Source organism: Lepisosteus oculatus, chromosome 15, assembly GCF_040954835.1.
Source record: "Lepisosteus oculatus isolate fLepOcu1 chromosome 15, fLepOcu1.hap2, whole genome shotgun sequence".
Classification (NCBI taxonomy): Eukaryota; Metazoa; Chordata; class Actinopteri; order Semionotiformes; family Lepisosteidae; genus Lepisosteus; species Lepisosteus oculatus.
In genome coordinates, this window is record NC_090710.1 from 953,364 (window position 1) to 980,055 (window position 26,692).

The 26,692-nt window shown below is 38.7% G+C and overlaps 2 protein-coding genes across 3 annotated transcripts in view; one reads left to right on the top strand and one right to left on the bottom strand.

Moving 5' to 3' along the window:
- tmprss3a (transmembrane serine protease 3a) overlaps positions 1-19,211 on the top strand; it is a 32,397-nt gene extending 13,186 nt beyond the window's left edge. Inside the window, exons 5-12 of the mRNA XM_069179159.1 lie at positions 3,674-3,799; positions 4,981-5,027; positions 5,610-5,775; positions 7,402-7,571; positions 8,539-8,634; positions 9,424-9,566; positions 17,995-18,147; positions 19,157-19,211. Of these exons, the coding sequence (XP_069035260.1) occupies positions 3,674-3,799; positions 4,981-5,027; positions 5,610-5,775; positions 7,402-7,571; positions 8,539-8,634; positions 9,424-9,566; positions 17,995-18,147; positions 19,157-19,201 (946 nt within the window). The 3' untranslated portion in view covers positions 19,202-19,211. The remainder of the gene's footprint in view (positions 1-3,673; positions 3,800-4,980; positions 5,028-5,609; positions 5,776-7,401; positions 7,572-8,538; positions 8,635-9,423; positions 9,567-17,994; positions 18,148-19,156) is intronic.
- A 5,981-nt stretch (positions 19,212-25,192) lies between these two features.
- Positions 25,193-26,692, bottom strand: part of LOC102691360 (homeobox protein PKNOX1) — a 53,380-nt gene continuing 51,880 nt past the window's right edge. For both annotated transcript variants that reach the window (XM_006638960.3, XM_015363595.2), the window contains one exon: positions 25,193-26,611. In XM_006638960.3, coding sequence (XP_006639023.1) covers positions 26,412-26,611 — 200 coding nt within the window. In that variant the 3' untranslated portion in view covers positions 25,193-26,411. The remainder of the gene's footprint in view (positions 26,612-26,692) is intronic.

Sequence of the window (26,692 nt, forward strand, 5' to 3'; positions counted from 1 at the left end):
TCGGCAAACTTGATGATGGTGCTGGTGTTGTGTTACAGTTTTGGGTGTAGAGGGAGTAGAGTAATAGACTAAGCACACACCCCTGGGGGACCCCAGTGTTCAGAGTTAGTGTGCCGGAGGTGTGGTTTCCAAGCCTGACAGCCTGAGGTCTGCCTGTCAGAAACTCCCGAATCCAGTTGCAGAGGGTGGTGTTGAGACCCAGTGCACTGAGTTTCTTGACTAGTTTCTCTGGAATGATAGTGTTAAAAGCTGAGCTGAAGTCGATGAATAGTAGTCTTGCATATGTGTTCTTTTTATCCATATGAGATAGGGCAGTGTGTATGGCAATGGAGATTGCGTCATCTGTGGATCCGTTGGGCCAGTAGGCAAATTGGTATGGGTCCGGTGTGTTTGGAATGGTGTCCTTAATGTGCTTCATGACCAGCCTCTCGAAGCATTTCATGATGACAGGTGTTAGTGCCACCGGTCGGTAGTCATTAAGACATGTCACTGTGGTTTTCCTTGGTATTGGGATGATGGTGGTTGTGTTGAAGCAGGTGGGGACTACGGCTTGGGCCAGAGACATGTTGAAAATGTCTGTGAATACACCCTCCAGTTGATTGGCGCAGGCTCTGAGAACACGACTGGGTATGCCGTCGGGTCCTGCAGCCTTGCCTGTGTTCACTTTTAGCCGAGATCTCCTCACCTCATCTGCAGACAGTGAGAGCACCTGGTCATCTGCGGAGGGTGCAGCTCTGTTGACTGGTTCTGTGTTGGTGGCTTCAAACCGAGCATAGAAGGTGTTGAGTTCGTTAGGCAGGGAGGCAGATGTTCTTCCTCTTGTAGTGTGTGAGGGCCTGTATGCCTTGCCACATGCGCCTTGGGTCATTAGTGGTGAAGTGTTCCTCGAATTCCTGTTTGAGTGTGTTTTTTGCATGTTTAATACCATTGTTTAGATTGATCCTGGCTGCCCTTAGTTCTGATTTATTGCCCAATTTGAATGCTGCATCCCTTGCTTTGATTAGGATGCGAACCTCACTGTTCATCCTGTTCAGTGTGCTGTGCTTTAGCTCCCTGCGGCTGAGAGTGTGCTGTGCTGTAGCTAACAGTGTCTGGCACTGTGCTGTGCTGTAGCTCACCATGCTTAGCAGTGTGCTGTGCTGTATCTCACATTTGCTGGTAGTGTGCTGTGCTGTAGCTTATGTTGTCTGGCAGTATGCTGTGCTGTAGCTCACTGCAGCTAGAAGTGTGCTTTGCTTTAGCTCACATTGGCTGGTAGTGTGCTGTTTTCTAGCTCACTGTGGCTTCTAGTGTGCTGTTCTGTAACTCCCTGTGTCTGGCAGTGTGCTGTTCTGTAACTCACTGTGTCTGGCAGTGTGCTGTGCTGTAACTCCCTGTGTCTGGCAGTGTGCTGTGCTGTAGCTCCCTGTGTCTGGCAGTGTGCTGTGCTGTAACTCACTGTGTCTGGCAGTGTGCTGCACTGTAGCTCACTGTGTCTGGCAGTGTGCTGTGCTATAGCTCACTGTGTCTGGCAGTGTGCTGTGCTATAGCTCACTGTGTCTGGCAGTGTGCTGTGTTGTAGCTCACTGTTGTTGGCAGTGTGCTGTGCTATAGCTCACTGTGGCTGACAGTGTGCAGTGCTGTAGCTTCCTGTGTAAATACCTCACAATCTGTACATTCAAAAGAGGAATTTTCCTGTTTACACACCATACTCCACACTTTTAAGGTTAAAAAAGTAAAAATAAGAAAACCTAAATATCACAACTGAATATGTTTTCACCCCTCAGAATTAACACTTAGTGGAAACACCTTTGGTAGAAATCAGAGTTGTGAGTCTATTGTGGTAGGTTTCTAGCCAACTTGCACATCTGCACTGTGAACACAGGTTTGGCAATACTGTATACAATCCATTTTTGTTTACAAGATGAGTGGTCCAAACAGTTTGAGCCCTGTAAAGTTCTGCTAGCTCATATGTTTTATCTGTTTCATATTCATATACTGAGATAGAAGTAAATATTATTTAACTCTTGTTAACTAAACATCAAATTGTTTGGAAAAATACTTTAACTCGTCACAATTATAATGTGAATAGAGACGTTTTAGACTCATCAGAGGAGCAGGATACAGTCTTGTGCAGATCTGTTTTATTGAGCTTCAATAAGTATACTGCAGCAACGCATGCTGGGCCTGCCACCAGAACAGACAAACTGCAAGGCTTTCCCAGCTCTTATATACAGTACAGACTCAGAAACACTTTTAAATGTAAAAGAAGTTTGTTTGACACTTTTAGTGTTTTCCTTTTTTGTGGTGTGTCATTGTTTCCCCTTTTAACACTTGTGGCAGGGCATGTTGTTGCAGCTGTTGGTACAAGTCACCTTTGTTAGCTCAAAAAATATTTTGAGACAGCTTAAGTAAACAATCTCAACAATCACTCTAATGATGTCTACAATATGGTTCAGTAGTAATATTTTAGTGCTGGATATGTGCGTACAGATATAGGTCCTATTTCAACAGACTTCTGTCTTTATAAGTAACTGCTTTAAAGCAATCCTGTGCCCAGATGTCTTCTTGGGTAAGGGCACAAGGTAGACAGGTAGAAGAACGCGGTTCGTCCTGGCTTTAGCTTGGTTCTGAAAATGTTTTTATATTTAAAATGTCTACAAGAAGAGTCCAACTGTCTTATTTCACTGATCAGGCAACAAAAACAATGGGTTTGTGAACACAAGATTTATGCTGTTGCAAAAAGAATATCTTGGGCAAAACTCTGTACTTTACTGACTCTTGGTCTGGCATCTTAGAGAAAAATTTAAGTCCAGACTGAAAAGACTGAGACTGCTTGCAGTTAACCGCAAGTTGGAGAGAGAGAAGGAGCCAGTGAGTTAACCAATGAAAATGAGTTAGGTTCTAGCATTTATGGTGCAACATCAGAGTTGGTGGTTGGCTAAGAAGCTATCATATATAGTACCCACCCTGCAGATCCCTCATTGGTGGATCTACCTTTGGATGATGAACAGTCCCCTTTGACCTGTGGTTAATGGAGCTAATCTGTTCTATATATTATTAGATTGTTCAGCATTGAATATATCAATTACCCCTTATCAGAGGGGCCTCTTACCATGTCCTTCTGCATTTACAGAGAGGCACCAAGCTTCTTTCTAAAGGCAACACAAAGATTATTAAGAATTTTTAATAATACTTAATACTAAGTGAAACCTTGCCACTAAAACTTAAAGATTTTGTTGCTATTTTACAATAATGGCTTCCTTCCTGCCATTCTGCCATGTAGGCAGAATGGCAGGAAGTGCTTGAGATATTGTCACAAGCATATTTTGACTGGTGTAATATACTGTATCTTGCAACTTTTATGGTAGGAATAATATCTTCTTTGAAAACATGGAGGTGATGTAAGTTATTGAGCAATTTATAAAGTGATTTTGCTGAATGACATAAGTAATAACCAACCAGGGTCATACAGGTTTGCAGGATTTCATATGTGTATTCTTGTTGCAAATACATTCATGTTGCAACTCTACAGAAGTTGTGCATTTGGATTCCTTAGAATGTAGCCTAATGCATGGTTGCAGTTGAAGTTCACGTCCAGAGTACGATGCATGATTGATGAAAATTCATGGCAGATGGTCAGATTACCTCAGATATGCCATGTACATTAAAAATGTTTTTTTTTATTTCACAGATATGTAAATTCCAGTTCTCTCCCTTTATCATCTATTGAACAGGATTTCCAGAAGGACCTAGTCTCCATTAACTTAAATCTTCCTGTGGGACACACGTTTAAGATTCACAATGCAACCCATGTGAGGTAAACATGGTAAAAGAAATATGATATAAAATGTAGGGACTAGCCTTTTACTTTTGTGAAAAGGAGTGTTTTCTGTTTTCAGTTCTCATACATTCTGTCTTAGTTTTCAGATTTCACAAAATTAAAAAACAATTGGGAACAAAACAGGAAACGTATTTTCATAAACTTCTGTGGATCTCTGGAAAAAAACTGATGTACTATGTTGATAAAGCAAATTCCCCAGTAGCCTACAAAAATCTACTGCATGTGATCCTTAAATAAAAAGACACTAGCAACCAAAAGATCACTGTTTTGGTACTGGGTTGAATGTCCTGTGCTTTGTTTGAGGCCCACAGTACACCAATTCCATTTAGAATGTGCATGTTGTCTTAATTCAGTGCCAGAAGATTGATGTTGGGCTCAAATAACATACAGTACAAAACAAAAAATATTAAATTATTAAAATAATTAAAAGTGACAACAGAATTTTTTGGAATGTAGAAAAAAGTGTGGAATTTAATTTTGGGAAATTATGCTCAAGCTTTACAATGGTTTTAATTACCATAACAAGGAAAGGGTATTATAGAGAATATTCTCAGTTTAAGAATGCTAAAAATATTCAGTCTAGAACAAAGGTTGAGAGCAGATTTGATCCAAATACACAAAGTCACTAAATTATAAAATTAACTTAGTCATTAAATTACTAAACTGGAAAGATAAAAAAATGGATAATTGTAATGCAGTCTTTATGTTCTAAAAGTATTGGGCAATTCTACCATAAGAGGTTCTTCTTATGCTCCAATTATTTTCTCTTTTCTCTTGATTGCTGACCTCCATATGATCAGCTGCTCTATGCATATAATTTAACTCGGGTATGCATCTCTGTTCCAGGAATGTCATAGTGTCTGGCTTTCATTCCAATTAAAGACTGAATAACTCAATTGCTTCAATCAGTTTCTTCTAAATCTCTGCTCACTGTCTATTTAAGGCAGACTATAAAATCTGTAGGACCAGGGTACCTGACTTAAAATGGAAAACTACAGAGAAAGTTAATTTAAGGTGCTTATACTACTGGCCACAGGAGGTTAATAAGTCCAGGGATTTATTTTGCCACGTGTCATATTTTTACTGTTGTCTTGTTCCCATCTTAATTCGTACTTCATTGCCTCCTAGACACTCACTATGATTTCTGTATACCTTAGCAGGACTCAATGCATATCAGGCAAAGTGACCTCCCTGAAATGCTTGGGTGAGTATTTTTCTCAGAGACAAATTCATGTATGAAATGAAACTACCTTTCAGTCTAACACAAGTATTTACAGGCTATCACAGAATGGTAACAGCAAAAAATAGTAAAGTCAGAAATGTCTGACAGGTGACACTGATGTGCTTATATAGGATGAAAAGAAAACTGCAGATTTACTTAGGAATATTGTAAATAAAAATTATCAATATGGAAATTCTTAATATAAAAGATGATTTTGGTTCAAGGACCACACTTGATATTGAACATTCTCAATAAAAATAATAATAAAATGTTACATGGAATAGGAGCTCAGGGATGTGAACCTGCAATTGGAATACTCATCCATAAAAAAGGATCAAACCTCTAACTAGGAAATCAGAGACCAGTCAGTGTCTTCCATTTTTAATTGTCCAACTTCATAAATACCCTGAATGTTGTATTTGTCTGTTATCACTGCTTCTGTGGTTTAAGTGTCTACTTTCTTGGTGTAATTGTGAAAATATCTCAAACAAACACCCACCCCATAGTGCATTCTGATTTAGCTATAACTGACATGGCAATTCTGAGCATTGTTTTTTCTTGCAGAGTGTGGCTCCCGCCCACAGTTTAGCACCCGCATAGTGGGAGGCAATGAGTCATCGGAGGGGCAGTTTCCCTGGCAGGTCAGCCTGCATTTTCAGAGAGAGCATCTCTGTGGGGGATCCATCATAACAACCCAATGGATACTCACGGCTGCCCACTGTGTTTACGGGTACGATTCTCTCTGGCTGATAACTTAGAGAGTAAAAACTCTCCTTCTTTCACCTCCCTAAAAATCTCTGGGAGCCAAGAGTGTTATTGTACGAGATTATTCTGTTTTTCATAAAGGAAAGATATCATTGAGAAGCCTGCATGTACACAGAGAGATAACCATTAGAGGGTACCTGGTAGTAAACTGTAAAAACTTGATTATTTGGTTTAATTCAATTCAGTTCAATTCAATTCATTTTTATAAAGTGCCTTTCACAACAAGGTTGTCCCAAGGCACTTAACAATGCAAGTGACCATACATGTTGTGAATACAGAACAGAAAAGACCAGAAGACAACGGGGGAGAGGAACTAAAAACTCCTTATTAAGGAGAAAAAAAACCTCTAGGGGTCCAAGGTCAACTGGCTGCCCAACCACCTTAGGCATGCTAATATTATATAATTTAAAAAAGGAAATAAATGAATGAGGGTATTAATCCATTCAGCCATCATGTCTTCTGTGTGCAGATCTCTGTAGACCAGTAAATTCCTCCTAAACAATAGCTATATCCATGATGTCCCTCTTGGATCTATGGCAGTGATGCAGCATCCAACTCGGATGGTGCCCAGCCCGGGCACCATCCGGACATGTGGGGAGAAGAATAGGATAGTTTGGTCAGAACAGATGTATCTACCTGGTGGGCCAACACAGAGGCACACAATGGCATGTACAGCAGCACCAGCAGCCATGGTTGCAGCAGGCTATAATGTAAGGTGTGAGTAGGCTAGGCTGAAGTAATAGGTCTTCAATCTGGATTTGAATAATGAAATTGACTTGGCATCCCGCATATGGGGTAGGAGACTGTTCTATAGCTAGGGGCCCTGTAACTAAAGGGCTTACTGCCAACTGTTTTTTTTATTAATGCTTTTAACTTTTATGTTCACCTGTGCTCATTAACTGGATGACTGATTGTTTGCCATGTCTAGGTTTTCACATGTTTTTTAGCTGTAAAAAAAGGCATTTATGTAGGAGAAGAATAAATTAAGCATTTAACATTTTCTTAGACTGTTACAACCAATTTAGCTGAACAGTCAAAAGCCAAACACAAATTTAACAATTAACTGCTTGAAATATAGTAATTGTTAAGCTGGTTACACAAATAATCATCTCTACCTTTTCTTGCTAAATACAAATAAATTCACAGTTTCCATTAAGGATTTGATATTAAACCATATATTTTTATTGTAAAGGATCAAGTAATGGTTTATATCATGCTGAAAAGAGAAGAAAGGAAACATGTCTCAGCTGTGGAGCCTTCAGCATGGAATAAACCTTGTTCCTTTGCAGACTATGCATGCTGACGCAGCTACCGACTTGAACTATTTTTATTGTATAAAAGCTACAAATAGGAAATGGCCAAAACCCTAAACACATCTCTTAGTTCAGAACCTGCATACTATGAGTTTTTCCTTTTTCCCAGTTTTGTTGTCTGCAATGCTACAAAGTGTGTTATCTCTAAAAGGATCTGCTGGATTGAAAAAATCCTTTCCCTAAAAGCTGTTAGTGTACCTTGAAATATTTCTCAATCAGTTATTGCTGTCAATGTCCTGTAGGACAATGAATAAATAGCAATTGTCTGGATTTCTCAGGTTTGCATCTCCTTCTTTTTGGGTGGTATATGTGGGCATCATTGACCAACCAGTTCCAGGTGTGTCATCTCATGCTGTGTTGAAGATCTTTTACCACTGGAAGTACAAACCCAAAGCCCTGGACTATGACATTGCTCTAATGAAACTTAAAACCCCACTGAACTTCAATGGTAATGTTCCCATGTGTTTTTATCATGTTTGTTATACAGTACCTCATTACAACAAAGTGTATTTTAATGCAGTGCAGACGTTTGGTGTTTCTATTAACTCTGAATGGCTGATCTATGACAGGCATTGGTAAATTTAGTCCTTAATGATCTTGTAGAGGTTTAATTTAATTTATGATCTTAATTGCTTAATTAAGTTAATTTAAGGAATACAGAAGTCAAGGCTCCAGGTATCTATCCCTCATCTGAAAAAAATGTTTCAATTACTGAATTGTTTGAAACAGATGGTCTGAACTATTCGTGAAAAACATAACTTTGCCCAATGCAGATACTACTGGCACAAGCAGATTTTTTAAAAAGTATTAGGGAAACAACAAAACACTGCAAAAATGAACAACAGAAAGAATACTGATTCTTTCAAATGAATATTTGGCAGGACATGTTTCAAGCAGATTTCTTTGATTCATTTTTAGCTATTTAAAAATTATTTGAATTCTAAAACAAGAATCTGCCACAAAACCTCATATACCATTAAATTTTAAACACATACTGTACTATTTTTTCCTCTAGTTGGAAATCTTAGCTTGATTTCATTCCTGATATAGTATGTATCTGACACCATTTAGCTCATGCTTTATGAGGTAAGGGTGGCAGGGTGGCACAATGACACAGAAGAAGTTATTTCTTCTGCAGATGACTTAGAATAGACTTTATTCTTCATATATTTCTAGATGCATGTTTGCAATAATAGTTTTCACATTTTGTTGTTTTAGTCAGCTGTGCTGGATTTCACTTGATGTCATTTTGTAATTTCACTAAAATGGAACTCCACAGGAAGGGTGTGAATACATTTGCAAGGCACTGTACAAAGATAAAAAACAGCTAATCATACCTTTAGAAGGACGTGTAGGTTGCAGCACTAGATTTTCATTAGATTATTTATGTATCTCACTCCATGTCCCATATGAAGGTCTTGTGGAACCCATCTGCCTGCCAAACTATGGGGAGGAGTTTGAAGATGGGAAGCTGTGCTGGATTTCAGGCTGGGGAGCAACAGAAGATGGTGGTAAGACTAAGAAATGGTAAAGACCTGCAGAATAGGAAGTCATTCATGCTGGCCAAGTGAAGTAAACCCCAAAGTATGCTGTATATTTTTCATCATTTAAAGTAGAGGTGACCAATTCCAATCTTGAATGCCTTTGGTTCAGCACATGTTAGGGGTTAGGGAGCCCCAACAAGTGCTGGAGGAGATCAGTCCAGCAAGTGATTCAGGTCAGGGGAGCTCCAGTTCTGTCCTGCATACCTTCTTCTAGCGGGTGTTTTAGTACCAGGGGTCCCAAACCAGTCCTTTGTTGCCCCAAAGTGATGGAAAACTGTTAACCAGCTTAAGTTAAGCCAATCATAAATTCAACAGGGATGTTACGAGCTGTACAACAATGAAAACATGCTGTCAAAGCTGCACTCCAGATGGACACCTGCTGGACTTGAGGCTTCCCTGACTTAAAACATTTCTTGCTGGTTGTCTAGCTTTTTAATATTTACAGATATTCAGATGAGCCTGATCCCTGATCTTAATAAATGATAGATCAACTGTTAATGAAATGCATTTTTTTTCTTTTAAATGCAAAGGTCTAAGAAACAATACAAACACACCAAAGTTTTTGTTCTGTGACTTTGTGCACTGGTTATGAAGTTATGATCTTAAGCGCAACTACTCATTTATTCTTTTTAGGTTAGCAGGTATCTATATACAGTATATATCAATAATATATATTGTCCTGTTTTAAAAGACAAATCAATTGTTCAAAAACGTTTTTAATGATTTATTATTTTGCTGATTGATTTTACTTGACAGGTGAAGCAAGTATGTCAATGAACTATGCCCGAGTTCCTCTCATCTCTAACAAAGTGTGCAGTCAGCCTACTGTATACCAAGGCTATATCACACCCAGGATGATCTGTGCTGGCTATTTGGAAGGTGGTACCGATTCTTGTCAGGTAATGGTTGATCAAACTGGAAAAAATATGGAAACAAGTATAAGTATTTTATAATAAGTATTGAAAAGTAAAGTTTTTATAAATGTAGTATTAGACTTCATCATGTATTGTTCCAAATGCTTTAGAACACACACGAAGTGAGATTACTCAGTAAACCACATAACTTTTGAAAACATGTTAACAAAAGTCAGGATTTGAATTGAAAATTGAATTGCATCCAGTTAAGTAACTACAGTAAAACAACATATCCTCTATTCTTAACCTGCTCCAGAACTGGTTAAATCAAACTTTACCTGAATTTGAGTTTAAGAGCACCACTCACAGACCAATCAATCCTCTGCAATTAATGTCGCTTTTCTTCAGGGTTGCAGTTGTCATAGTTCAGTGTTAAAAGAAACTCAACCTCTCCGCATAGGGAAGAGATTTCTTGTGACTGGTGTGTTTTTTTACTGTGTTTTTCAGTAAAGTGACAGTGTGCTGTGCAACGAGGATAGTGGTGTATGCAATAAAAACAGTATTCACTGTAAATGTAGCTTCTGTTCCTGTAGTTATACACCATGATTGAAGTTCTTGCAGGAGTTTCTAATATTGTTGATGCTCTAGACTGCTGGCCATCCCACCCCCCTAAATACCTCACAGGGACAAACAACCAGGAACAGAAAAAAAGATTGATTTTAATTGAAAATCAATTCACAGCATCAATGTGCAGTTAAAAAGAAATTTTTACCTAGTTATGGTCTTTCTGCAACTTGGAAGGGGCGGATAACCTACACTGCTTGATTCACACCACAAAAATATTGGGGAAAAGTCAGTATCCCAATAATAAAGGAATTTTATTGTCTAGATGATGATTCTTTCTCCTACAGTTATGCTCTGCTCACGCTTCTTCTTGTTGGTTAAAACTAGGGAACATTTTCATCCATTGATTGCTCTAGACTGTATTTTACAGTACCACTGTGGAAGATAATGTTGTATTTTGTCTTCACTGCTGCCATATCCTCCCATTGTGGTCCAGCTACTGTTAATACATAAATTACATAAAGCATATTGTAGAACTACACAGTAGCTTAAATAGAAGCTCAAATTGAATGCAATAATAATATAAGCATGGATTTTAATTAAGGGAATGGGCAGAAACACAGTGAATTAGTTTTTATTATGCCAGAGCCAAGGCATACATTCATACAAACAAGACATAGTGGCAAACTGAGGTTAGTCAAATCTTATGCTGTACTGATTTCTACGCTTGCCACACAGGAACAGTTAAATGACTGAAAATAGACAATGAATTTATTACTGATTTTTTTGCAGTGACTATCGTATAGCTGCTCCCTATTACAACAGCTTTTATCCTCATAGTTTTCTATAAAGAACTGTAATTCATGGTGGATTAATATGCATGTTCCTTCACTATTGTGAAGGAGCAGATAAAGGATTTGTTGCCCGACCCTCCTGCTTACTGAAGTGTGGTATGAATCTGGATAACTTGATTCAGGGATAATCCTGAATTAGTCAAACCTGCTTTGTAAAAGAGCCCCAGTACCTTTTCTATTTATTGTTTATATACCTTTGTGGAAATTTTTGAAAGCTTTATTTATTGGAACAGCATTAAGATGCTTCTCTGCGCACAAAAAATTACATTAAAAATATGATAATAAAAAAACACGGTCATCAATTGAAAAATGCTAAATTGACCACATGAGAGTAGCTGCGAGAGGCCTAACTTGGCTGTGTGCATTATTATTGCTACTCGATAATTGATATCTATGCTCTCGTAGTCTCATACCTCACTGCTCATGCTCGCTCGACACTCAATCTCTATGACTGGGCTTGTTGAATCGTTGTATTTTACTTCATTCCCCCCTTATAAAATATATATATATACATCAGTACTGCCTATTTTTTTTCAAATACTGTCACGATCGCTACTCCCCCTCTTAAGGGCGCTCCGGCGTTTGCCCGAGGCTTCTCATTGAATCCTGCTTCGTGAGAGCCCGGGGTCCTGCCGCGTCTGGCTCCGTCATGGTTTTAGTTTCCTGTTCCTGATTCCCTGCCCCGCCGGTCCCGACCCAGTTCTTGTTTTTAATTACTTCGGATGAATCCCCTGGCCTTGGACTCATTTTGGATTCCCCCTTTGAATATACAGTACCCTTGGATTGTTCACCCTGGATTTACTCACCCGGGATACCTGCACTCCTCGGACACGCCTCCCGTCTCCAGACCCTTCTCCTGCATGACTATTTTCCCTATTGTATCCTCACAATTCCGGATCGTGTCATCCAAATAGGGCCCGGAAAGAACCGGATCGTGACACATACAATGTCAGGGCAGATCTTTCCTTTCTAGATGTACATGCATCCATTGCCATGACATTGTGCGTTCCACGGTTACAAAAAGATGTGATTGATGTTTTTGTACAAGTGATAGTTACAATTATACATATAAAACAATCCTAATCCTACAAATAAATAAAGTCCTACCCCAGGACCCAAACGCAGACCTCAGCCATGTGGAGATCTATCGTCAGGATCTTGGAATAGCAATATTGACCCAACTCTGATTATCATTTTTTGGCTGATAGATATGCCAACACCCGGAATGTATTGATACCATATCCACAGTAATGCTCCTCAGGCCTAACAAGCACACTGTTGGTCCACCTTATAAAGCATCAGACACAGAAACGGTAACAACATTATTCTGTTCACTCAGTCTCTGGTCCAGTGGCTCGGTGACAGTGCGACGAGTAGATCCAGCGATATCATCCTGTCACTCAGATGGCAGAGTCAGTAGTTAGTGGCACTTGATATGGTCCCTCCCAGCAGGGTTGCAACATCTGGCAGGGTATCTCTTCTTCACCCACACCCATTCGCCAGGTATCCGGTCATGTCTTCCCTCTACTGGAGATCCCCAAGTGTCCAGCACCTGTTCACGAGCCCTGTGCACCGCTTCAGTTAACAAACCTACAATACTGCAATAGAGAGTCAGTAAATTCAACAGTCCTTTTAGCCAAACTTGGCCTCCAGGGAGTTTCTTTGGCTGCCCATGATGATCTGAAATAGGTTCAGTCTCACAATTTCGTTTGCTCCAGCCCGCAAACTGCACAGGACCGGAGGTAGAGCATCTACCCACAGTGTTCCTTCGGTTGATATTTCCTTAGTTGGTCTTTCAGACTGTGGGTGATGCGGGCAATGTAACTTCCACCTCACCCCTAGTGAGGTGATTACAACCTGGCACACCTTCACAGTGCAGTATGGCCCTAGATCAGAATCCAATGGGCAGGGCAGTCCGCACCATGGGATCATCTTTGTCATACACCTGGGTATCCGCCAGCATGAATTTCTGGCTACAAAATGGCATTATGCTGTGAGGGCATGCAGGGCATCTGGTGTGCTGAAGGCCCCACATTCTTTTCACATTTTTTCTAACCACATCTATTAGAAGCCTCAACCTGAATTCTCCCTTTTCCCCAATAGACGTTTCACAGGGGTCTCAGACTCCTGCTCTCCCAGTGCTGCTCGCCTGGCATGTGCACGGTTGTTCCCTTGAGTTACGGGGATTATTTATTGTGTTATTTACACCTTACTACAGCTACTTCAGTCGGCAGCTGTAAAACTACAAATCAATTCAGAGACAAATCCAGTATTCTTAACTGGAGTCCCTGCCATTGTGAGAGAATCCTATTTCTCCATAGCCATCCAGAATTGTGGCCTACATGCAACAAATAGATACATTATATACATATACAGTAACCCTTTTACATCTTTCTTTTTACAATCTTCCATCAGGACTCTAAACTGGTTTGTTGCGCTGAGGCAGTGAAGGGGCATTTTCAGGTCATTAGCACCTCGAATTCTGTTGTAACAGCTCAGCCTGTTCTCTGTTCTCCCTCATGCACCAGAGAGGACCCATCAGTAAATAGTAAATGTTCACGGTCCCCCACCTTTTGGCTACAGCGTCTAATGATATAATAGTATCCTACCGGATGGTGCCTACCTCCATGCTCCTGCGTCAGCACAGCTGCCCAAAACCCATTTTCCTCACTTACATACAAAGGAATGGTTGATCCATCTGAGGAAACCCCAGTGTCAGCACCTGTAAGAGAGCTTATTTCAAATTATTACAGGTGGCTTTGCTGCTGGAACCAAAGCAATCTTGTCCTTTGACTGCTCTCCCCCCTTAAGCAGATCTGTTAAGAGTTGTGCTCACCCCATAAAAACATTGCACCCAGGCCCTGTTAAAATTACATACTGCTAAACACAAAAGGTCCTTATCATACCTGCTTAATATTAGACCCTCTAAACCCTGAAGCAACTCAGACTTTTGGGTTTCCTCGTCAGGGGAAGCACAGAGAATATCATCAACATACTGAGTGATCACAGTCAGTTGAAGCCACATGATACCCTGTCCTGGATAGTCATTCCTTGTAATGCTGCATAACATCCCAACCCAATAGATCTGGGATAAAACCACCCACATTTGCGTGATAAGTGCACGTGAATGTTAAAATCAATGTTAAAATCTGGTACTCAGCTAGTAAAACTTGCTGCCTCAATACTCCTGTGGTCTCCTGCCATCTCCCCATATACATTACTCTATAGCACACTGTGAAGTGAGACAAGCATGACAGTAGTGCTCCAGTATCCCATAACAGAGAAACCGACACACCATTTACAGTAAATTTTAGGTTTAACTCCTTTTATGCACTGGACTGGGACAGACTTGGGGAGGCTACAAGGGATTTACAGGATCTAATCTTTAGGTAAACAGCTCTCACAAGACTTTATTCTCCCCAGATAGAGCTCTTACCTGGGTGATAAATTTTTCACTGTTCTTTCCTGTCAGTTGAACCACAGGGCAGGTCCCTGCTTCCTTCATCCTGCATGCGCCTTCTGCAGTATCTGGTTTCAAGCCATTCAAATAAATTCAACTTTTGTTTCAACTATTACAACTTAATGTATATAAATACAAAAACTGTTTATCTAACTCCTTAAAGTCCACCTGTACTATACTTATACATTTCAGACTCTCTTATATTTTCCAATCTCATTAATTTAGTTTTCGTCAAGACTCTTTTGTTCCGTCTCTAGCCAGTCCCGCTGGCTAAACACACTCACACACACTTTTTAGTAATCACATTCCAATTTCTCTTTCTTTTTTCTCTCATGTATCTGCCACCACTGGTGTTGGCTGCACACCAGGGTGGCAGCTACATCCTTGTGCTTTTGCCAATACTCATATGCTTTCTTTACAGGCATCTTCGCCGCAAACTCCTTCTGACAAACGTAACAGAAAGAATAAGGCTCTGGATCCCGAGATAAAGTTAAACAGATGCGTTTATTGCATGCAAGGAACAATAAAGCCAAAGTCTTGTTTCCCACAGGAAACAAAGAAACCAAAGTATTGTTCAAAGTGCCGGTACAAACTTTAGGTCTATATAGCCCTTCCTTGCCGCTTCTGACGTCACTCGTTATTATGGTGAAGGGGGGAGGTCACGTGTTTGGCCAGTTTACAGCTTTTTGGCTAAATGGTCAGGGATTAAGTCCCCAGGGAGTTTCCTAGCTGCATCTGGAATCCTTATCAGTTCTCCCTTTCCTGCCATAAAAAGCTGGGACTGGTGTTAGTGGGACCAGCGAGGGGTGCCCACCCTGTGTTCTGTCTGGGTCCTAATGTCCCAGTATAGTGGCAGGAACACTATACTATAGTGGGTGCAGCCTGACAGTGTGTTTTCTGTAGTGCATCTGTAAAAGTTAGTGAGGATCTGGGGACATATCTTAGCCTCCTTCAACCATCTTAGGAAGTACAGGCGCTGTTGTGCTTTCTTAATTAGACAGGTGGCGTTGAGAGACCATGTAAGGTCCTCAGTGATATGGACGCTAAGGAATTTGAAGTTACTGACCCTTTCCACCTGTCTCATTGATGTGGATGGGGCACGACCGTTTTGCAGTTTTCTGAAATCAACGATCAGCTCCTTGGTTTTGCTGATGTTGAGGCTGAGGTTGTTGTCTTCACACCACGTTGTAAGCAGATTGACCTCCTCCCTGTAAGCCCTCTCATCATTTTCTGTGATCAGACCTACAGCTGTTGCAGATGGTGGTGTCGAGAACCAGTGCACTGTTTCTTGACTAGTTTCTCTGGAATGATGGTGTTAAAAGCTGAGCTGAAGATGAATAGTAGTCTTGCATATGTGTTCTTTTTATCCAGATGGGATAGGGCAGCATGTATGGCAATGGAGATTGTGTCATCTGTGGATCTGTTGGGCTGGTAGGCAAATTGGTACAGGTCCAGAGTGTCTGGCATGGTGTCCTAAATGTGCCCCATCACCAGCCTTTCGAAGCACTTCATGATGACAGGTGTTAGTCATTAAGGCATGTCACTGTGGTTTTCTTCTGTATTGAGATCATGGTGTTTGTCTTGAAGCAGGTGGGGACTACAGCTTGGGCCAGAGACATATTGAGAATGTCTGTGAATACACCTGCCAGTTGATTGGCGCAAATTCTGAGGACGCGACTTGGAATGCTGTCAGGTCCTGCAGCCTTGCCTGTGTTCACTTTTAGCCGAGATCTCCTCACCTCATCTGCAGACAGTGAGAGCACCTGGTCAGCTGTGGAGGGTGCAGCTCTGTTGACTGGTTCTGTGTTGGTGGCTTCAAACCGAGTATGGAAGGTGTTGAGCTCGTTAGACAGGGAAGCATCATGGGCAGGTGAACAGACGTTCTTCCTTTTGTAGTCTGTGAGGGCCTGTATACATTGAAACATGTGCCTTGGGTCTTTAGCGGTGAAGAGTTCCTCTAATTCCTGTTTGAGTGTGTTTCTTGCGTGTTTAATACCATTCTTTAGATTTAGTTAAGATGAGACGTTAAACCAAGGTCCCAACTCTCAGTGGTCATTAAAGATCCCCATTAAAGTGAGTTTGCCTCTTCTACATATTTTTTATATTTGGAGTTATGGATGTGAGTTGCAGTCTCATGTTTGACTCTGCATCCAATCTGTTGCGATACTTAGTTTTTGTGGACACATACGACGAAAATCCGCTTTCACATATGTGGTCACAAACGGGAGAAGAACAGAAAGAGCTTTTTCTGATAATAAGCTGTTTGTAAGGAAGAGTCTGAAGTGAGGTCAATTAATTTCTCCTATTCTTGTGACGTGAAGTTTTTTAATTGATTTTCATATTTCTTCTTTTTCTTTTTTTTCACTCGTGGTTGCGGTAATTTCTAAGCGATCTTTCTACCTAGTAACATGCTATTTTCTCATTGCGAGAGTTTTTGAGATTTGGCAAACATTTTCATCTCCAAACAAGATGGAAGAGCAGACAGCAGAGGAAATTTCATCCGACACCTTTGAGGTTCTGTACCTTCTGGCTCTAGCAGCAAAAGTACAGAAATGTATTCAGAGAGTGAATTTGAAGATGACATTTCTGACTTCTTGGAGCCATGCAAAGCCACCAACTCACCTTTCTGTTATTGATAGCAAATTTTTATTTTTCTTGTATTCTATGTGAGAGCTCACGGAACCCCTATTTGAGAACCACTGATCAAGGCTGTACTTTACAGAACCGTAAAAGGAAGACTGTAACCATCATAAAGCTGCTCTGGGTTTTGACTGTATTGACAACAGGAAAGTGGACAGTGCTGTTGCTGTGATAATGCCTATGAGTCTCCTTCAATGTGCAAATTATTCTATAGTTCTGACATCCACACTGTACTATCTGTGTTCACAGCTTCTGGAGTGTTATTAAGTAATTGGTCTTGATTGCCATTACATGAAGCTCACAAAATTAAGCTCACAGAAAGTGTACAAGAACTGAAGACAGTAATGTTTCCTAAAAGCTTTTCCCGACAGTCCACTTTGAGAAAGCATATGGTTCTGATCGAAATTATGGAAAGTATAATTCAAACCTTTGATCTTGAATTAAACATCTTTAAGTAACACCAAAGTAGATAATATAAAGTACATAAAACACTCACTCGTAATTTAATAACTTTTGTCTTCATAGCTTTTTTATGGGTCTGTATGTGCAGTTAATATAATTTAATGAACTATTTACAGAAGTTCTTACAACTTTTTACTTTTTAGTACTTGATGTAAAGCTATGCAAAAATACATCTTGTTGCTTTTTGTGCTGTACTAGTATGTTTAATGTTATAGGGTGGACTACAGTACCCAGCTTTAAGTGCTTTTGAGAAAATAGTTTTATAACATATTTTTGCCACCCAAAAAAAAAATGTCTTAAAAAAGATTAGACCAATTTTTCTGTCTGAACATTGTGTTCTTGTTCACAGGTAAAAAAGTAAATATTGAAACGTGGTAAATATTAACCCTTTTTGAAAAAATGTTAAAAAATGTCTCCTGGGTACTCCTGCTGTTTGAGTTAGGCTTTGCAGCAGATGCTATCTAATGGTGTACTGGTGTGCAATGTGACTCAGGGAGACAGTGGTGGCCCACTGGCCTGTGAGGATGCCTCTGTTTGGAAGCTGGTGGGAGCAACAAGCTGGGGTCAGGGATGTGCAGAGCGTAACAAACCAGGAGTCTACACCCGAATCTCTCAATGTCTCGACTGGATCCATGAACAGATGGAGGTAGGCAGTTAAGGCAGAAGAGGGTTTGTCTGTTGAAATAATTATTTGTATTTCAGTTCATAACATTTTTAATTCAACATTTGTAAAATTTAAAGTAAACCCTACTTTTTACTGCAGAAAATTATTAGTTCCCACTTCTTACAGCACTTGGAAGCAAAGTAATGTACTGTAGGTGCACTCATCAGATTTTAGAAAGAGACTGGATTGTTAAAATAAACCAGCACCCAAACCTCTCTGTGGCAAAAGTCATTTGATGAAGCAGGCATACAATTATTTACAGCTTCCTTTAAGAGAAACAGCATGCCCTCAAACAAATGAGAAGGCCCCTGGGTTGCCACATGTTGAAATGATTCCACATTTGTTGAGTAGGCTGGAGGAACATGATGGATGGGTAAGCAGCTGTCACACATGTTTATTTTTTCATAAACCATCAACAGCATCCAAAAATTCCTAATGCAAAAAAAATGTAACAAATGTTCATTTCATTTGCATGCTGGCTGTCCTTTTGGAAAATGACACCCTAGTCTTTTGCAGAAAGGACCATGCAATTCCAAAGGATGCTTTTGAATCCTATGAAAGTAATCGAAAACATATTTAGCAACAGTGTTATCTTTCCTAAGAGATGTTTATTACATATCTAATATTAACATTATGATTGTTACTGGAATTGGTTTACAAACCTATGTCTAAAACTTGAAAAAATCATACATGGATATTTCATAAATTATGAACAGGATTCTCATGTGCACATAACCCACAAGGCAGCAGACATTAACTTTATGTTCCTATTGTCATGTAGTAGGGTCTAAAATTTGATTATCTGAGATACAGGAGATTTTCACTTTTTATCCTTAAGCGTAATTGTATCTGAACTTGTAGCCCTCTTATTCTTGTTTTGATATTGAGTGCTGCTGTTTAAGTTAGAATGTGGTCATAGAGAAAATTAAATGAAGGTTGTAAGTTTGTTGGCAGCATTAAAAGCTTGTTATCTTTATTTTTTGTTCTTCAGAGAGAAGAGGCACTGCATCCAACAACATTTAGTAATGGGACTTAAGTAAAATGGCTTTATTTTTAATAGCTGATTTTAGATTTTGTAATTTTGTCATGTACTTTTTCTGAACACACACATACTGTACAGTACAGAGCCTTGCAAAAATATTCACACCCTTACACAGTTTTTACATTTTATTTTAAAGCTTAAATTCATTTCACTTTGAAATTAATGTTATATACTCTGAACAAATATTTGCTGTGGCAAACCTAAATTAATTAACAATTATTAATACAATTACTTGAGTGTGTAATAATAGTGGTTCATATGATTTCAGAATAAGTACCTATCTCTGTAAGTTCCTCAAGCAAAGATTCAACCATGACGACCAAGGAGCTTTCAAAACGATTCAGAGATAAAGGTGTATAAAGGTACAGATCAGGAAAAGGGTATGAACAATTATACTCTTCACATCTATGTGAGCATGGTGAAGCCGATCATTAAGAAGTAGAAGGCACCCAGACACTACCTGATCAGACCATCTCTCTAAACGTGAGCAGCAAGCAAGGAGGAAACTCAAGAGGGATGTCTGTCATGAGGCCAATGGCGACTTTGAAAGTGCTACAGAGTTCAATGGCTGGGATGGGAGAAAATGTCCATTTGTCAACAATATCCCAGTCAAACCGCAAAGTGAGATTGTGTGGAACCAGAAAAAAAAAAACATTTCAAATCCCATGTTTTGAAGCAAAGCACCTAAGTAATACTGCAAATATTTAAGTACTTTTTTTTTTGTCTGAATGCAAACTGTTATATCTGGTGCAAACTAAACAGTACATAGTCAACACCACCCCTTCTATAAAGCTTGGCAGGTGGGAAAAGTATGCTCTAGTTCTGCTAGACCAGTAAGCTTGAATGAATAGAAAAATAAATTGAGAAAAGTACTGAGACAGAGAAAAATCTACTTCAGTCCTAAATAAGGAACTTTCAGTAGGATAATGGTCCAAAGCTGAAGGCCAAAACTGAAGCATGCAAAAAAGAATGTCCTTGAGTAATCTATTGAGAATCTATGGATTTACTTGACATAAACACTGCTGCCCATAAGCAATCCCGAGGCAGCTTGACCATAACTGCCGAGGTGAATGGACACAAATTGCACCAAGTGTGTAAATTTGGTAGACTCAGAAAGACTTGCAGCTGTAATTGCTGCCAAAGGTGCTTTAGCCAAACATTGAGTTCATACTAATGTATTGGACATATTTCATTTTTCTCTTTAGTTTTTTTTCTGACATGTACTAAACTTGTCTTACAGTTTGAAATATTCATTTGGAACTTTCAGATTTTTAGAAATAAAATATAGAGTTTAAAAAAATGCATTATTTTGTCATTTTTGTAACAAAATGGGACACTATAGGAAGTGTCTGAATACTTTTTTAAATAATTACTCTTTTTTACTTTAGGACAGTTTATTTATTTTTTTCTCTGCAATCTTTAGGAAATGCTAAATTACTGAAAACAAGAGGCCTGAGTGCCATGAAGTTTGGGTGCACTTCAATCAGTCAGACTAACTCCTGGTTTGCTGTACAGCAGCACTGCCCCTCTGCCGGTGAGAGATTCATTGCTTCTCCAACATGACACGTAACATAAGGAATGATTCTGTCATCTGGGCATTTACATATGTAGGTCCTTATTCTACTAATTGTGTTGCAATGTGGTACAGCTATGAGTAATTATATTATGGCAAGTAACATCTTATTACCTTCAATGGGCTGTGTGCTGCTGTAACATTGCAGCATTGTGCAAAACTTCTGTGCATACCTAAACATCTAATTACATCTGTTTTCAGTGGAACTGTTATTTTGGAATGAACTGTATTGCTTACCATTGATGCAATAAAATATTATGAACATGTATCATTTAATATTAAAGTCTATAAATGGCAATGTGACTGTAATAAAAACAGCATAAAGACATTATTATTCCTTCTTTTTATCTAAAATTTTTCAAAACTGAATTTAACAATTTCACCCAAATAACACAAATGTAGTGAGCTCTGTTTCAGTTTCAATGAAAGCAATGAGTTTTTGCTGTATATAATGTTTTCCATCCTAGAGGAATTGACTATAAGAGTTCATAAATAACCAAGTAAAATATCTACTTCTGCCTTATAATGTCTTGCACATATGTAGATATTTCTTTGAGAAAGTTTAAAACATGACTTTCTCCTTTGGTTCAGTTAGAATTCAGATGAATCTGCATCTTTTTTGCCTTTAACTTTGTGAAGCATGCAGTCTTCCTTTATCTCTTAGCTGCACAAATTTAAAATTTTGGAGGACATTTCAAGTGAAAATTGGAAAAATAATTTATTTTGTACTTTAGATCCAACAGTCAGCACCTGTCAGGTTTGCCTTATCAGCATAGTGGCACATTTGCCAAGAATCATTGAATCACAAGGTTAGCACAGTGAAGTGACAGTGTTTCTGCCTCATAACCTTTGTGTTTCTGGGTTGAATTCCAACTCTGGGATGCTACCTTTGTGGAGTTTGCATGTTCTTTCCATGTCCATATGGATTTCTCCCAGTGCTCAGGTTTCCTTTCACAGTCCAAAGACATACTGTCCATCTGTGTATGCGTGTGTGTGCCGGAGAAGTGTCCTTTACAGTGTAGTCCTGCCTTGCATTCTGTGTCTGCAAGGTAGGCACTGGCTCACTGTCACCATCAGAGGATAAAACAATCAGAGAAGCTGGCTGAATACTGTCTTTTTCCTCAATGTAACCCATAAAAATATTGACTAGTGTCTCATTAATGTGGCTTAGCAACAATAAAACATAAGAAAGGCCACAAATATGAATTATGGCTGCTGCCCTGTACAGGTTACAAGAATTTATTCGTTTCAGAACTTATCTGACCATGCAGTTATCATGGGTCAGCATATCCAGATTTCTGGTGGAGATGATGTTCAGATTTGTCATCTTGATGATTTTCAGAAACAAGGCTTCCAGACTCCTACCTAAATTTGAACAACTATTTTGAATGTTTTAAACTGCCAAGAATAAGAATTGAAATCTTCAGCTGAAAGTTATTCTTGATATTGTTACAAATGTGGGGTTAAGAAAATGGAGAAAAACCAGGAATTGACCAAGTGGATTAATAAATAAGTAAATTAAATTAACACAACCCCCAACCTATGACGAGTGGTTGGAATAGTCAGGGGCATATGAGTTCTTTGTTCTCTGGCACAGCTTAGTTGAAATAGTAATTCAGGCACACTGGATTAAACAAATATTTAATAACAGTGATAACGCACTCTCTACACTACACACAACATAAAACATGCAGCACACCAATTACCTTATGTAAGTTTACAGACAAGGTGTACCTCAGCATTTCCAAGTATTCAATCTCACAACATATAAAGGCCAGAATAAGGACAAACTGCCTTCTGAACTAAATGGAACACAACCTGCAATCTCCCTGTAAACCCTGCAACCACATGAATAGGAACCTACTGTATGTCCCTATTCTAAAAAATGCACCAGGAGAGGCTGTTTTTTCCCGAGGGAATCTTCACTTAGGAAATCAGACTTTGTTGAAAAATACAGAATAGCAAGCTCTTTTATCAAGGTACAAATACTAAGCTCCGATCTGGTCTTTATGGGTGATCTTGACAAGGACCCCTCCGCGGTACATGCATTTTCCTCTGTGTCATCCTGTCTTCTCTGTCTTGATCTGTTCTCCATCCCTGTGTCTGTCTTCCCTCTGTTCTCCTGTTCTGCCCTTCATCTTCTTATATGGTGTCTTTCTGGACTACAGATTGACACTTAATCATTTACTCAGAACTTAAAGTAAATGAAAGCAAACATTACATTTGCTTTGATCAATGAATCTGGACCACCTACATCCCCTCAAACAATCCCTTTACTTTGAAGCTGGAAATGCTTACACTGCAAGTGTAACATGGGTTATACATTTTATCAAGATTCACTTCCTAGTCACCTACAACATTCTGAAACAATAGTTTAGAAAATCCAGAATAACTGATAACATGAAAGTTCCATGATTAAATACTTAATCATAGAGTTAGTAGTCTGCTACTACTTTACCAATACTGGATGTCCTGAGCCAATCCCTTTGGTAGGAAATTAACACTGCTTTGGACTGTGTTTATCATTCCTGTGGAAAATGGTACTCATATACAGTGCCTTGCAAAAGTGTTAAGATCCTTTCTATGGTGTCCCATTTTGGGAAATTAAAAAATAATGCATCACATTTTATGAAAAACCCAAATGTTCAAATTTACCACCTCTGCACACTGGCTAGGTTCTGTTTTCCCTATTCTTCTTGGCAGATGTAAGCTTTATCAAGTTGCTTGGAAATTGCTCATGGACAGGAGGTTTCAAGTCTTTCCACAGATTCATCATAAAGTTAAAGTCAAGACTCATGAAAGGGCTACCCAAGAACATTTAATTTCCTATTTTGTTTTGGTTTTATGCTTTGGATTATTATCCAGCTAAAAGGTGAATTTCCATCCCAATTTTAGGTCTGAGGTACATTTTGTTCTTAGATTTGCCAGTATTCTGCTCCTTTTTTCTCTCAGTTTCTCAGTCAATGCTAATAATGAGAAACTACAAAACTTAATGCTGCCATCACCATGCTTGACAGTAGGTATGGAGATGACTGGATGATGTGTGTTTCCACAAGAAGTAACATTTTTCATGTTCCAGTTTTGTCCTGGCTGACCATAAAACAAAGAGCTTTGACTAATGGCCACTTTCCCCATCTAAGCCACTCCTGTTCTTTTCAAATGTGCAGTTTGCACTGAAGCCCCTAATGAGCATCCTCCTTGCTCTGCTGCTCAGTTTAGGTGGACACTGATCTAGGGGCAGTATTTGGGTTGTATAAAAGACCTTTCAGTTTTTAATAATCAATTTCACTATAGTCAAAGGAACATTCGGTTTTCACACCCTTTGCTAGATCTGTGCCTTTTTACAACCTAATCCTTGAGATATTTTTAAAGGTTTTTGATGATTGTGATTGAATTTTTGCTTTCACTAGTTGACTTACAGAGAAATATACAGCATTAATCCTGAAATCAGGTTAACCACTATTATATACAGAAGCCACTCAACTAATTTCTCACACTTGTACAAATAAATTTAGGTTTGATGGTACAAATGGTTATGCAACCATTTTCAATTTTTAATATTATTTACTTTCAGTTTGCTTTTTGCTTTGAAAGTGGAGCAGGTGCTGTATATAATAAATATGGTTACTTCTAAGAGTCATCACTGCAAGCTTTAAAGCAACAAAATGTTGAAACTGTACTAGGGTGTGAATACTTTTGAAAGACACTGTATATGGTCCTGGTCCATCCACTTCAACATTAACTTTGTGAATTATTATTCATGTGATACAAAATGATGTGTTAATCATTAACAGGATGACTGTTCTTCAGCATTTCTAAAATTAACTGTCCATCTCTGTGTTCAGCTATGTGTTGAACTATCATTTCCAAGATGCCATTTTGATTGCTAATAACACACTTTTAAATGTGTTTGGGCAGTACATTTTCTTGTGGCACAAAAGGCCTCCCCAAGTTAAAAATGGCAGACCTTTAGTTAAACACCTGTTTCGAAATTTAACCAGAAAAAGCTTAAAAGGGTATTAACCCCAGATTAAAGATCTGATATAGAATATGGATCAGCAAGCCCCATCCTATTTGAGTTATGATCCCGTTCAAATGTTTCCCTTTGCATTGTTGTCCTGATATATAAATAATATATATATATAGATATACTGTATAGTAATAACAGTTGTGACCATGCATACTGTTTGGCAATCTGCACCAGTACATAACCTTTAAGTGTTTTGTTTAGACACCTATATACAAAAAAACTCCAATGCAGGATAAATTAAACAGATGTATGCTGAATCTCTTTACATTAATGAGGGCATGATATCAAGCACTAGGTGTGGAAAATAAATTAAAAGTTGGGTTATAATGAGCAACTGCTATCCAAATGTTGCTCAAACCGTCTATACTGAAAAAAAGAAGCCTTTTAGTCTGATGTTGGTTATCATTTATTCCAAAATAGAACATTCTGCAATAGAGTTACAGAGTGACAACCTGGGAAGATCTGTTTTCCAAAAAACATTGAGACCTATTCCCCATGACATAACACCTGCTCAAACAAATTTAAATGGCTGTACATTAGCATCTCCTGTGGAAACTGCAAGATGTAATCAGCATTGGACTGCTGTCCTTATTTTCTTCTCGTTTTTGAAAATAAAGAATGCATGCAATACATGCCCATATTTTCTGTATTTTTTCAAATGTATTTTATTCATCACAGAGGATTTTATTGTGATTTCTTGGTTACAAAAGCTTTACCATGGATACATCAGAAGAAACAGGTGAAGGTCTACTGCTTGTAGTAGATCATTATCTTTTTTAATTTTTTTAAACAAACTAATTCAGCATTGTGTACCAAGACAGTGAAATGTGTAAGATACACATGAGAACATGAAACTTAAGACTCCATATTTAAGCATAAAAAATGAAATATTATGCACTACTCCACCGCCACTTACATTTATTGAAAATATGCTTTACCTTGAAATCTAATGAGGGCAATGAAATATAGGAACCATGATTGCCCATTTTCTAAAAAAAACCCAGAAATAATCTTGTTTAAACTTGACTATGTGCTAGGCTTCTGTGCTTACTGGTTCTTTTAAAAAATGTAAGGCTTTTATTGTTAAACTTGTTTACTTATTAATGTTTATTTCAATAAGTAAACTCCACAAGAGCCTGAAAACAACAGACGCCTCTTTATATTTAACTTTGTACATAAATATTCCTTAAAAAACACTAAACAAAAAGAGACACCAATTATTTGCCAGAATTCATATATAAAAATAGCCTTTTCTTTTATATTGTGGATATCATAGGGTGAAAAAACCCTTTCCAAAGTCCTGATGTCTGTTTGCTTTAAGCACAATTAGTGGAATACAGGCATGCTAAGTGTAAGAAGTAACTACAAGCATAATTTTAAGTGTTGGCATCCCTACTAAAATTCTTTCCTTAAAAAACTTAAGGATTTAACACTTTTTCTCTGATTTATAGCTTAAAATACAAAAAAAGTGCACTCACCTACTAGCTATTTATAAAACATTTCTGGAGCTAAATGCCAGTCCATTGTGTTTGCTTTGCAAACCAGAGGCCTTCTGCCTGTTGTATCATTGATTTCAATGCACGTGTATCTGTGAAACAGTCCTACTGCAGGGAGTCGCTGGTTTCTAGGCCCAGCCCGGTGATGTTTGTAGTGGAAAGGTCTCCGCTGTCTTCCTCCCCACTTTCTTCAGATTCATCCTCACTGTGTCCTGCCATCATCACCTGCTGCACTGCAATAGTGGCACCATCTGAAGAGAGCGACTGCAAGCTGTCCATGTTCACTCCCACCGTCACCATAGTGCCTTTTAAAACAAGTGCATCAACATCAGGGGATGTCAAAGCTTATCATTCAGCCACTAATCATAATCTAATCATTAACTTTA